At 42.0% G+C, this 14,209-nt stretch overlaps 1 protein-coding gene and 1 long non-coding RNA gene across 3 annotated transcripts; both read right to left on the reverse strand.

Moving 5' to 3' along the window:
- Positions 1-485: 485 nt before the first annotated feature.
- LOC147231316 (uncharacterized) lies at positions 486-1,907 on the reverse strand. The gene is made up of 3 exons (XR_015106647.1): positions 1,579-1,907; positions 1,288-1,342; positions 486-581 (listed from the first exon to the last, which is right to left on the reverse strand). It is a non-coding gene; the product is annotated as an uncharacterized LOC147231316 (long non-coding RNA).
- A 607-nt stretch (positions 1,908-2,514) lies between these two features.
- fyb1b (FYN binding protein 1 b) lies at positions 2,515-13,771 on the reverse strand. Of its 2 annotated transcripts, none has more exons than XR_015106648.1 (19): positions 13,559-13,771; positions 11,362-12,304; positions 9,866-10,004; positions 9,571-9,647; positions 9,340-9,362; positions 8,898-8,977; positions 6,382-6,508; positions 5,937-6,096; positions 5,728-5,851; positions 5,274-5,293; positions 5,094-5,166; positions 4,922-5,008; positions 4,390-4,606; positions 4,203-4,281; positions 3,963-4,062; positions 3,534-3,696; positions 3,428-3,461; positions 2,998-3,029; positions 2,515-2,889 (listed from the first exon to the last, which is right to left on the reverse strand). XR_015106648.1 is itself a non-coding variant. In XM_086153115.1 (19 exons), exons 1-19 carry the CDS (start codon positions 13,559-13,561, stop codon positions 2,867-2,869), a joined length of 2,328 nt encoding a protein of 775 aa, XP_086009241.1. In that variant the 5' UTR covers positions 13,562-13,741; the 3' UTR covers positions 2,515-2,866. The 2 variants fall into 2 exon arrangements, 1 of the variants encoding a protein (XP_086009241.1); XM_086153115.1 differs by having other exon boundaries at positions 4,566-4,606; positions 13,559-13,741.
- Positions 13,772-14,209: the final 438 nt, after the last annotated feature.

Raw genomic sequence — 14,209 nt, forward strand, 5'->3', positions numbered from 1 at the left:
CTTGCACATTGTAAGACACTTTGTGTGGTCAGTGAATGCATAACGATAAACTAATCTCATATCACCCAGGAAATGAAAAATGTCACTTCGTTGGTCAGAATCAGACATAATCTTCAATTCCTGATGATAAAAACTAAAATGGTGTGACTGATCTGATACAACAATAATAATCTTCAAAATTGTTTAACACTGATGTTGCCTTTATTACCTGTAAAATCTTAAGCATTGGCCACTGTAATGGTAAGGGAAAAAAAAACAGAAAACCAATAACCCAAAAAAAAACAGACACTTTGCTTACTACATGAAAATTAGTTTATTTTATTGATTTTGTAACATGACAGGAAAAAAAAGACTGTTCACTTTAGGATGGTATCTGCATTTTCTACAGGAAACAGAGAAAAAGAAATAGCATGTGAATAAAGACATTTTATGTACATGATTTTTAAGTGCATGAAATCTTGCTCTAAGAAATAGTTGGATGTTACCTTCAGCGATTTTCCTCAGTCGCTCCTGTTCATCTCTCGCCTTCTTTTCTGCTTCTTCCACCTTTCTCTCCTCCTCAGCAATGGGCTTTAGGTAATCTGAATAGGAAAAATTAAGTTAATGAAACTAGACATTAATCCAAAACAAGCTCTGGAAACATGCATTTTATGAACAAAAGTACACTTAAGAATCATTCAAAAGTCAATTGTGCTGCTTGTCCAATAAATGGCATCGATATACATTTACCATCAAACTAATGAACAACAAAAAAGACATAAAATGACCTGCAAAAACCAATATCTTTATAATTTCAGTGTTTGCCAAATATGGAAAAATAGCATTTTTAAAATGCGTCAGCCGGGTTGGATTACACATGGTTAAATAATGACCATAACAACATTAGACATCTTCATCAAACTTTAGAATTGAGGCTTGTGTTTGAAGCGCTGAAAAAAAGTAAGATTGTAAGATTGATAATACCGCATTTAATGTTTATTGCTTCTTTTCTTGGGATAAGTTAATACACCAAAAACTACATTTGATATTAATATTGGTTAAATTATCGGCAAGTATCATATTTCAATGACCCAGTACGCCTCAATCATCTGCAATGCTACCGGAAAATAAGTGGCTACACTGAATTAATCTTTTGACAATTGGGGTGCGATTAATTCTGTTTTTTTTCGCCTTGAATTGAGCGGTAACAGTTAGTTGTGTTGCAGGCTTGTGTGGAGTGGCTGTGGTGTTTCCCTGACTAAAACGCTACTGTATTATTGTTGTCTCCATGGCAACTCGTATACTTACCAAACCTCTGTTTACCGTAAAACACGCCGATCAGCAGGGCGGACCATCTGGCCGTCTGAAATAAAATTAAAAAAAAAAAAATCAATCGTATGAAAACAAACAAACAAACAAATAAACATTATAGATTACTTCATTGAGGAGGAAGTGCAGCGGACACGGACGTGCAGCGACGAGATCAGCCGAGACAGAAAACCAAAAGTGTTATAGGTTAAAACAAACTCGCAGTTTTTCCCCTCCAGTCCCGTTGAGGCGCTGCAGACGGAGCACATGAAGCTAAAAAGAGTTCCTAACCTTTTCTCCATGAAGTTGTTGGAAGGGAAAAGTAGCCGAAAACGGCGACGACATGGGGATGTCTATCGTAAACCCAGGACTCAGAGACATTAGAAAAAGGAGCGCAGCTTTAATAATTTTGTCGAAGGTCGTTCGTCTTTGTGTTTTACGGAAGCAAATTAGCCTTTATCCTGTCAATGTCATTGCTAACAAACACTGCACTGTGGTGACTTCCGCCCAAAAGCACGAGCAATGATGGTTATTTCGGCGGCTGTCCTTTGTCTTCAATGCAGAACCGACAATCGCGACTGTAAAACTAACAAGGACATCGTTTTAAAATATTTACTATTGGTTTACCTTGATGAGTGGTGAGACTGCAACCGGGGGGACCATGGTGAAGCGAGGACGTGATTTCCGGTTGGAACGGAAGTTGTATGATCAGTGTTTTTATTTTTTTCTTTTTTATATCCCCGTGGCTCCACTTTCTTTCAACACAAATCACCGTAGTAATTTCAAAATTAAAAAGGTTTAAAACCCCGTTTTTTATGACTTTAAGAAATATAGCTGCTTTGCTAGTTACTGTTAACAGCGGGACTTCAATTCTTTAAGTCTTTTAAAATTTCAACCACGAAACACTTTTGGAACTCCTTATTGAGATTTCGGCCCCTTATTTTTGCTTTTGTTAAGACCTGTTTTTAATTTGTTTTAGAAATTGAGCAATCGTATTTAAAACAATTTGTTTATAGTTCGGGGGATAAGATACGGCGTTGTATTCCGCCCATACGTGTTGTTTGTTATAGTTTCTAGTTGTCGCCACTAGGGCTCAGTAAAGCTCAGTTATAGATCATATTTCCTCTCGGCGTCTTCAGAACCGACGACTTATTCCCTACACAGAATGTGGCCCTAGATGCATTAGTGTTTATCCTGCTAAAGAAAAGTTGTCATGCAACATTTGTGTGGGTTCATAATATTTAATCTGCTGAAGTTGTATATACATTTCAGAAGCCTCCTTTTCACCAGAACAGTCAGTTAGTGCATATACTAGTATCTTAATATCAATATTCCATCAAATTAAGTTAGAGATGTTTTCTTGTTGCATTTCTAATAGGTGCTCTCATAACACACAGAAACAATGAACATGCACATTTTGTAAGAGAAAAAAAACAAATGGTTGTTTGAGACAGTTCTTCAGGGTTTGTGATCTGCTTTGGGGTTTATTTCAACAACCAAAAAAAAGTATTCCATCTGTGAATAAATAACATGAACAGTGTCTCAGGAAAAGCAACAGATTGCTTGCTAGATGATTTGCTCAGTCGTTGTCATAGATGCAACCTGAAAAGAGAATGTAGCACAGATCAAAAATATTCTCTAGTTGAGATACTAAGGTTCCGGTATCTTTTACTTGAATAAAGAGAAATGATAATGAAATTACAAACATACCATCCCCAATATCATCATAGATTTCACCATCACTGCAAAAAAATTGCAAATTAAACAGTTAGGTTTTATTTCCACAACATTTAGTTTGTGCAAAGAGTGAAAATTCCGATCATACATTCAGGTACATGAAGTACACAGATGTTTATGTGCCTGTGAATTCTATGCACTATTAGCAGTAGTGTACAGTTGGTACTCCACTTTATATGAATTTTGTGTCAAATATGCAGCTTTCCGCATGGAATCATGTTAAAGCAAAAAGGTTAATGACAAACCGGAATGTCTAGTGCTAACAGGGAAAGGGTTAATGTCGAGAGGCGGAGCTAGTGTGTGTGTGTGTGTGTGTGTGTGTGTGTGTGTGTGTGTGTGTGTGTGTGTGTGTGTGTGTGTGTGTGTGTGCGCGCAATAAAGTGAGAATGTATCTGGTACTCACTCCGTTACTGTGTGGTTGATTGACACATAACCATCTGAGGAAAATTACACAAGTTAGGATAGATGTATTTTTGGATCCTGGTGTGGTACTGAAGATAGCCACTCACACTTTCCCTCCTCATTGCGGCAGATTAGTTTGTTGTCCTCGGCCTTGGCGATGACATCCAGTTTCTCCCCCGCTTTGACCGACAGGTCCTTAGCGCCCCACTTCTTACTGATCAGAGTCGGCTTAATGGTCACCTGGTACATCACCTGGATTTCTCCCTCAAACTGGGAGAAGCAAAGCAGAATCTCCCATGTCGCTAAAATATGCACATATAGATGGATAATTGGGAAGCACCCATGTGAGGTTATTGGGACTTATTAATCTCCACCCATAAAAGACCAGCTGTTAAGCTGCGGAGATCCACTTGAGGGGAATGTTTGCAGAAAAGCAAGGCTGATGTTATTCTTCTAAAGTAAATAATCCCATTGTGCCAGTATGAGGACTTTTTTGCCTACACTTGATAACATCAAAAGAAAATGAATATACAAACTTTAAATTTTCTCCTGAATTCCCTCTGCTCCTTCTCAAACTTCTTCTGCTTCTTCAGGTCTTTGTCATCCACCTTGTTTCTGCCCTTTAGGGTCAGAAGACTAGAAAGGGTGGGAAGGGAGGAGTGAGTGGCCCCCAAGACATCATGGAGTGACATAACCTACAATTTGTATCATAACTTAAAAAGTTATAATTGGGTTTTTCTTCATCAGTATGCCAGAGAAGAAGAAAAAGAGTGTACCTGCTGAGAGGAGGAGGAAGAGGGGCTTCTTGAGCATCAACATCATCGTACACCTCCTCGTCAATGGCTGCTTGATGATCTGTGTGACCAGCGACAAGTCGGTGAAAAGAAGATTCTCTCACATCTGCCTTGAATTGAAATGCCAATTTGTCCTCAGAGAGAGAGGTCAAGGATTTATTTAAAGTACCTAATCAGAGAAAAGATTGTATTATCCATTATTTATGATTTCGTGGCCCTTATCGTGTTGCAGATGTTTTTAACAGTCCGAGTCGTGTCTTTCTCGGTTTTTGAACATAGAACAAAGAAAAAATGGAGGTGAACACAGACACAAAATTGGTGCCTTGAATTGAGAAAACATGGTACCTGAGTTCCTGTCCGCAGTGAACTGGCTAGGCGGAGGAACCCTGCAGGAACACAAGAAAATTGTCATCTGTGGGTTGGGAGGGGTTATAGAAAGCTGCCCAGATATGGCTGCCATTCGTGCACGTGTTAGGAAAAGGTTTATTTAGGTTAACAGGTGAGAAAACAGATGTAGAAGTGACAAGGGAGATGAGTGAGGAGGAGAAAAATGATAGTGGGCTGCACTGATTGTGTTAGATTCAAGGCCTGTGGGGTTTTCCATCCACTGTTGGTCCAGGTGGTTAATAAGAAGTAACAGGCGATGGAATTTAGGGGTTAACGACAGCGATGATCAGCCTTACGAACAAGTGAATTTTTACAGTGTGGTGCTTGGCAAACGTCTGGTGCGATCAAACATCTTCATGAAGACAGAGAGTTTCCTGGTAGACGTCTCTGGACGCTCGGGGCTAAAAGACCAAGAGCTGAGGTTCACTTCCCTCCTCCACCCCATGCACACAAAACAGCAAGGCAGGTATATGTCAGCCCCCTCACCTTATCTCCAAGTTCGGATCGACAACGTCATCGTATATTTCCCCGCCGTCTCCCAGCGGTGGTGGAAGCACAACTGCAGAACGAACACACAAAAACAAAACAAAAAAAGAGCTTTATTGCAGTAACGCAATAACACTATGGGACCTCACAGAAGTCAAAAGTAGCGAGAGTAAAACATACCTCCTGGCCCTCGGATCCCACTGAGGAGAGAGAACAACAGTTTTTGTGATAAACATTTCCAAAAGGTGAAATTAAAATCAATTCATTAATGTGCGAAAAATGAAAAAGGTGAACATCAAGAGCTTTTGCAAAATAGTGTGAAAGCCTGACCTGAATGGTCAATCATAAGGTATATGATCTACTGCAGGAATTTCAAAAAATTACCACCAAATAAAAGTGACCCTACTGACTTTGTACATGCTCAAATTTAAAAGCAATTTTTTTTTTTTTTTGAATCAAACCTTTTGAATTTATATATCTATTCTTTCAAATCAACAATGTCATTTGCAAACCCTGTCTGTGGAGGGAATGAACGAGGGGTCCTGGGGAGTCATCAGTGAATATTCATCCCGAGTGATTCTCTGGATGTAAAGATGGGTCTGGGGGTCCTCAGGGGAAGGAGGGGTCCTGCTACCTGTTGTGGGAGGGGGTTACGTCGATGTCGTCGTAGACCTCTGGGTCATAGCTCTGCTGCTGGGCCTGGCAGTCCTTAAGCGCATTGATGTCTGTTTCCACTGCCGTCGTTTTCACGTAGCCGACTGTTGGGCAAAGAGAGGATGGATGGAGATGCTGAGGTTTCACACTGAGCTCCAGAAAAAGAAAGGAGTCGCGATGGGAACTCACTGGATCCATCTTGCGTTCGTCCCAGCCATTTCCCTTCTGGGTTACCGTGGACGCGAATGATATCAACGGGATCCCCTTGCTTCAGGGCGAGGTCTGCCTTACCCCCACGACAGTCCACGCACGCTGTCCCCTGATGAAGCATCTCCAGGGGGCCCACCAGCTAGTGTGTCCGTACACACACACACACACACACATACACACACACACACACACACAGACACACACACACACACACAGACACACAGACACACACACACACACACACACACACACACACACTGAAGTTTAGACCTGAAAACTGATTATTTAAACAAAGCTCACTAATAGCACAAAGCTATTAGTGAGCTTTTCTTCTTGCATGACCAAGAAAATCAATGTAATCATCCAAAATGTAATAATGAACAAATTAACTGATTAATCAAAAACAAATTGTTTCTGCTCTCACCTTGAATTTCTTGCGGGCGTCTTGTTCCTTCCTCTCTCGCTCCCTCTGCTCCTTCCTCTCCGCCTCTAGTTGTTTCTTCACATGCTTGGCTCCTTTTGGCTTCATCTTATTTACAGTTTGGCCATCCCTTTTTTTCCCATGGTGAGAAACAGAACACTGTCAGTGAGAATAACTGAAACCAACCGGCAAATGAGAGAGTAAAGGGACTTTCAAATCAAACAGAAAAACTTTCCAGATGAGACAAAATGCATTAATGCGAAAAATAAATGACAATATCAGATATGACATGTTTGACTCGGTTTGAATGGCAAAAGGAACAAAAGAAGGAGTTTTAAAAACATCTCAAGGCAAGACTTTTTCATTCTTCCACAAAACACATTATTAATCATATTAAATTTAATTATTACATAAGCTCTGAGCTCTGGTTTGCTTTGGTGATTGACAGGCTGACAAATGAGGTTAGACAGGAATCTCTGGGGACTGTAATGTTTCTAGTTGACATTTGATCCGTAGTGGAAGCAGGGAGCGGGTGGAGGAAAACATTGAGGGGTGGAGCTATGAATAAAGTTCAACCAAAGCAAGACAGAATGTGAATGAGGGACCCAAGCGGAACTGTGGGACTTCAGGAAGTGGAGATAAAGAAGGTTGAGGATCTTCAGTGCCTAGGGTCAACAGGCACCCCAGTGCATCGGGTCAACAGTCCTGAAAAATGGAGAGTGTGGAAAAAAAGGGGAAGAAATTCAAGCAGGTTGGAACAGGTGGAGAAAAAGTGTTGGGAGGATGTGCAATAAAAGAGCATCAGCCAGTATGAAAGGAAATGTTTAGAAGATGGTGCAACATTGTGTAGTTAAGAGCCAAAGGCACTGAAGAAAATACAGAAAATGGAGCTACAGGCAGCAGAGATGACGTTTAGATTGTCATTGGTAGTTTCTGAGGATGGATAGGATCAAGAAATGAGTCCATGCTTGAGGAGTTCTTCTCTTTGGGAATTAGGGAACCTCCTGTCCTTCGCCATGCCTCAGGTATGATGACTTTTTTCCAAGTCACCTTTATTAACTTCCACATGATCTTCAAGACACCTAGCATGTTCTATATGGAAAGCACCTGGGCCCAGGAGCTGATGCTGTTCTTGCATGCTTCACTGTGTTTTCAACTTTGCTTACTGTCCGGGTCTTGAGTCCAGCTGGTGCTGAGGTGGTTGGATTGGTATCATATCACCAGGGATGGTGGCAGGCACGTGCCTCTGGTCATCGGAGTAGGTCTTTCTTAGGCGGTCTTGCAGTTCCCTCAATGGTACTTTGAGATTCCTTGTTTTCCTGTTGACCAAGTGTTTGGTGAACTTGTAGGGATCGCTGTAGAAGACACTCTTTCTCTCCATCTCCGTTGCTTTCTCAAGCATTCTATTCTTCTCAGCGTTGCAAGGCACTGCTAGCTGTTACCCTTTAGCGCCTTTCCCTTCTGTGGCCTTCTTCCACTGTTTTCATAAGGATCTCCTTTTTAACAAGTTGCTCAATCTCTTGCAGCCTTCTGGACCTGAGATGCGCTGGATTTGAGGCTTTTGTTCTCCCATTTTTCTCTCTACCTCTGGCTGTGGCTGGATGGGATCAGCTGGTCATGTTGTGCTTGGCTGAGCTTCGTCTGGGGTGCTGATACTTTGTAGGCTGTGGTGAGTATCCTGCCACTGCTACACTCTACTCTGGTGGTCTTGAGACCCTTCTCCGATGTAATCATTTTCTAGCCACGGGTGCACCTTTGCAGCTTGTGTCCTGCCAGTGTTTGTTCATCAGTTGTCTTGCCGATCATCTGTGTAATTGTCGTTTCTGTTCCGGTCTATTTCCATGTGGTCAATCAGTGAATTATCTTCCACCCCTGCCCTCGCCGACTAATTTTTCGTTTTTATTTTTTCAGAGCAATGTTGTGGGTGGATCCGAGTTATTGCATAGTGACTCCAGTGATTGGTTTCAAACCAGAATTCCGAATGCTGGCAATGACTAGGTGTTAGAGGGACACAGGTCACAGAAGACAGAGGAAGAATAGTGAATATACTGTATTGAGAGAACAATGCTGAGGTTGGAACTGCCAGGCAGGAAGTCAAGAAGAAGACCAAAGAGGAGATTTATGGATGTTGGAAGGAGAATAGATTGCAGACAATAGTGTTAGAGGCAGATGATTCACTTTGGTGATCCCTGGAAGGACCAGCTGAAAGGCAAAGGAGATTATTATGTAATTTTAACAACAAATTAATTTGCCCTTGAAACACAAGAACATAATTTGCCGTTAGAGATGGTAAATTCCTAAAAGATTTACATTGTGCTACATTGAGTACAGCTGGAACAGCAACCAGCAGGTGTAATGACATAGCCCAGTTTCTATATAATATATAATGTTAATACTGATGTATCATAGAGACAGAGAACTTGACTGTGTTTGTTAGAAGAACAGTGAGAGCTGTCCAGATGTGAAATATTTGAAGCGCTTGGTAAGAGGGTTTGAAGGAACACAGATCGTTCTCTTACCATCGATCATCCAGTTCCTCATACATCTCACCATCGCTGTCGTCATCATCATCCTCGTCTTCATCGTCATGGGGCTGTTCCTGAATACATAGGACATGAATAAATACTAGCTTGGTGTGTATCTCGTAAATCCCGCTGTAGGTACTTTAAAGTTCTCTCACTGGGATTTGTACTCCTGCTGTTTTTAAGTCGACAACATCTGTTTCGGACTTTTATTTTTTACCTTTGGATTTTTGAATTTGGAAGCTTTGTATTCCAAAAGTGAATCAAATTTAAGTTTCTGTGCAGACAAAATTGTTATTTTAGATTGAGATTGACCATCTGTGCTTGATTCTTCAAATCCCAAAGGGCATATGAGACTGAAGACTTTTTTCCACCTTCGGAGGCTTAGCTTTCAAAAAGTGAATTTAATTCAAGAGAAACGTTGATCTGCATGTCTCACCTTTGCCTTCCAGCTTGGATGACCTGAAGGGAAGCAGTTGATGAAAGATTTGGATTTAAATTATTTGCAATCAAGACTTCACAATGTTTTTGCCCCAGTAATAAACAGAGAAATCAATATAGCATGAAATTAAGAATGTAAAAAATAAAATATCATGGTACAAACAGAAAACAGTTTGTCCCCTTAAGTTCTTTACACCTTTTATATTTGTATAATGTGGCGAAAGCGAACCTGTGGCTGGCAGTGGAGGAGGAGGCGGAGCATTGCTTGGTTCATCAACATCATCATAGCAATCATCGCTTTGGATGCTGTAACACACACACACACACACACACACACACACACACACACATACACACACACACACACACACACACACACACACACGCACACACGCACACACACACACACACACACACACACACACACACAAACACAAACACACAAAGGGTTGATGAAAATACACTACTGCACCTGCTTTGCAATCAATGTACACCTCGCATGTGTGAGTCAGGCTGAGAATTACGTGGCTCTGAGGTGTCGCGGCGGCAGAGTTGGAAGCGCAGTTTGCAGGGGCTGTGTCGGGGTTTGGGGGTTGCTCTGGTTACCATGGTGAGTGGCTGATGACAAGGGGTTGATGGCTTTCTTCAAGGTACTTGTGAGGCCTGTGTGTGTGGTGAGCATAAAAAAAAGGTGTCAAAAGTGGATGGTCGTTAATGGGGGTGGATGACAGGGGTGTGAATCAGAAACCATCCCACAATGCCAGAAAATGGCATTAAAATGGCAGAACGTTTTATTACTCTAAACAAATCCAACCCCCCCAAAGTCAACCTGCTTTTAATGTTACTCTTGCCATTAACTCTCACCCTTAACTATACCGGGATTTGTACATGGATTTAGACAGTAAAACAATAAGACAGATGGTAATGGAAGGGGGTGTACCTAAGTACAAATATAGCTAAAGTACTGATTAGTTATTTCATGCTGGGAAAATGTGTTTGAGCTGCAAAATAAGCCAAAAATGAGTGAATCCTTTTTTTTTCTTCTCCACTGAACATTATCAGTAAGGAGTTATCCTTTACCTCTAACTGTGTGTGTGTGATTGTGTTTGTGTGTGCATGCACGCACCTAAAAACACACCCTCTCACTCGAAAATCTTTCCCTGGAGCACACTTCCCCATGTGGTGAAATAATGTCATCTGTTACAGCTTGGACACATGAATTGAGGAACCAAGTCTGTCTTTAAAAAAAGGTAGCAGGTCCTCTGATCAGTGTGTGTTTTCTTTTAAACGGCAGCCCTGTGATGATTAAAACAGAGACATAGAGACTGTCCCCCCCAACCATCACACCCGATTAACGCAAAGTAACTGGTACACCTCTCCATGTTGAATACCACTGCTTAAAAAAAAACAAAAGGCATCTCCCAGAAGCCACTCTTGATTGTCCTATTTCATGAGGTACTTTTGTGAAAGTGCTTGCATAATGTTCTATGTGAAATTTTTTTTGTGTGTGTGTTGGAAATGCTGCAGTGTCGTGCCTTGTGGACTTTCGAAAACCGTGAAGCTTTCGTTTGTCTCGATTTGAGTGGTTTTGTGATAAAGAGAGAACACACTGGAAAAAGACACAAAGAGGAAGTTTTTCAATTTCCGACAGTCATGAGACCAACAGACGTTTTTTCTGCTTTATCACAATGCATGCATTGTAGGTGTGTGTATGTTTGTACGAACAGCAGCCATCTCTGTCATTATTCCTGTTGCTCCAATGGGGTTGTAATGAAATGCACTTCGGTGCAAAAAAAAAAATCATGACGCTGAAAAACGTTTTTGGCCTCCAAGATGGCACCTTCATCTCCTCAGTCTATCTTGACCCACCTGATACAAAAAACGGTCTCATTGCACTTGAAAAAAATGCACTTCTGTTTGTCACATCCTTGCGGACTCTTTAATTGCCACCCCTGACAGGAATGCCTCTTCAACCATGTCATTACTAATTAATAAATATGTTAATATAGATCCTTCTTACCGTTGGTGACAAAGCTGCCTCTCCTAAAGCTCTCAAGGTTGACCCTGGGGGGGCGGTTTGGTTTGGCAGGTGGCGGGCCCAGGGCTAAGCTGTTGGGGAGCTGATTGCGTTTGGGGCCTGACATATCATCTGTGTTGACCCTGCTGGTTGGAGAGGAGTCACCCAAATCAGCCTTGAAGCTGGGTTTTTTGCTAAGGGACAGTTTGACGGGGGGGAGCTTGTCGCGCCCATCTGTGGTGTCCTTGGAGTCTGTCTGCTCAGTCCTATCCTTGCTGAAGATGCTCTGAGCGGCCAAGAAGCTGCTGGTGGGCTTGGAGGTGGCACTGGGCTGAGGTGGCGTTTTGCCGGTGGTGTCGCCCTTCGCCCCCTCTGTCTCGTGCTGCTTGAGTTTTGACAGGCTGCTGCTGGGTTTCTGTTGCAGAGGAGGCAGCTTGGGCGGCGATGGGCTGCTGCCAGGGTCCTCTCTCACCCAGCTAGGCTTGGGACCTAACACCGGAGCATGTTTAGGGAGCAGGGGCTTGGTATCAGAGAGGGTGGAGCCAATGGGGGGCTTGTAGAGAGGAGGCTTTTGCACTGGGGGCTTAGCATCTGGAGCCTTCAGAGGAGGCGCAGGCTTAATAGCTGCAGAAGGTTTACTGCTAAGTTTTGTCTCTTCCTTGTTGTTTGAAAATCTTGGGGTAAGGGCTGGGGTCCAGGTGGCCTCATGCACCTCTGTATCGCTCTTCGTTGACATGGTATTCTTCAGGTAGGAGGGTTTAGCCGGGCTACTGATGGCACTGCCCGAGAGGCTCTCAAAGACAGGTTTCTTGGGCGGTATAGCCGGCCCGGAGGAGAGAGTGGGATAGAGGGGCTGCTTGTTTGGCTCTGGTGAGGAACTCTGGTCAACACTTCCGCCACTTGTCTGGAAGCGGGCCATGATGGCCTTCACATCAGCTTTGGTTTCCTGGACAGAAGACGCAGCTAAAATTAAAGTCACCCTTTGTGTTTTTAAAGCCTTTTATCATTGTAGAAATCGAACCATGGACCTTTGTGCTGAGGCCGAAGTGTCAACCACTGTGCACCGTGCCATCCAAATATAAATACTTTTTCATAACCACACACACACACACACACATATGTATGTATATATATATATATAAATATATATATACATAAATATGAATATATGCCGGCCTTTTGGTTCGATTCAGATTAATTACATCTTTTGTCCTTTTTGAACTACTTTGTGTATTTTAGCGATTCTCAATTGTAATCAAATTCCTGACTGACTGTGGCCACGTTTATTGTCAGCCAGGAATTTGATTGAAATTGAGAATTCCTCAAGTGGGATTATAACAATCATTACAACTATGATGAACAAAAATGTAGGCCCTTTATTTTCTCAAAAGGAAACCCCTCTAGACTGTATTGAATTCCAAATTTTCAAGACAAGCCTGATTTGGCCATTAAGGTCATCCTGTAATATCACCTGCCACAGAACTGCCCAGAACTTCAGCCGTGCCAAGTCCGTAAGAGCCCGGTTTGTATGGGGAGTCTGAGTCACCGAGGGAAAATGGTGAGTTGGAGCCACACCTGATTTTTAATGAGTCTAGTTTGCCTGGACTCAGAGAATCAACACCAGGAAGTAAAGATAAGATAAGTGGGTGTGGGTGAACAAGGGAGCAGTACAGTTACGTTAATGATATTATGATATTATAGCCAATTTGTTATAACAGTATCACTATGGTGACATGCCAGCAGAACATTGGTGTAATTATGTTCTGGGTCAGGTTATTAAGTTAAGTGCAATTATTATGCATTGAGATGAGTAACATTAATGGTGCCAGTAAATACATTTTAAAAAGATAAAACCAATAACCGCTCCTCTTAACATCATGCCAGTTGATGCATTCAGTTAACCACCATGCAATTTTATCTAAATGCAGAGGTGTTATTGTTTTCCTGTTAACACTTTGAAAATATGAAAACACATTCACCCTACAAAGAACAACTGCAGAAGAGGAACCTCCAGCAGTTAAACTTACGTTGTGTAATTCAGCATAATGTAAGTTGACGAAAAACAAAAGTTTGGAAAAAAAACACAAAAACAAAAGAAAAACTTGTCCAGTATGAAAAGTGAGATTGACACAGCTGTAATTACATTGTTATTTTCATTCTATCACTTTGGCGGTCAGTTTTGTTTAAAAGATTTACTCACCATTTTGGAGAGCCTCGGCTGTCCAAGTGGGCGTTTGGACCCAGTGGTGCTGAATCGGCTCGACCGGTGTATGTGTCTCTCCCTGCTGCAGAGACTGAGAGCGGACAGACAGTGTATGTCAAAGAGTTTGACAAAGTGTTGAAAATGTGCGCGCACACACACACACACACACACACACACACACACACACACACACACACACACACACACGGCACAGCCTCTGTCCACCACTTCCTCTCTCTCTGTGTAAGTCTGGTTTTCTATTATCAATCGCTTTCAATCTGGAGGATTTGCCTAACGCATTCGAAAGAAGGAGCCTGTGAAAAGCGAAGGCCTTGACAAACAGCTTCTTGGTCTCACTTTGAAGGAATACTCAAATTTTACGGATATCAGGACGACGGGCTCTAAAGTTAAAAAAAAAAAAAAAACCCTGACACGATTAATTTATGAGGCTTGCACTTTCTGATAAATTTAAAATGTTCGCATTGAGCATTTGGGTGAGAAGTTTTGAAACCCTTAACTGATGGAGAGGTAGCTCGCTGCTTTGATTTTAACCTTCTCCAGGCAGATGTTGCAGATTTGCGACAGCCAAATATCAGATTTTTCCTGCAACTACAACTTAATTTGAGCCTGAGAGGATTAATATGCTAA

The sequence above is a fragment of the Fistularia commersonii genome, chromosome 9 (assembly GCF_037954325.1).
Source record: "Fistularia commersonii isolate RoL2024-O1a breed Wild chromosome 9, RoL_Fcom_v1.0, whole genome shotgun sequence".
NCBI lineage: Eukaryota > Metazoa > Chordata > Actinopteri > Syngnathiformes > Fistulariidae > Fistularia > Fistularia commersonii.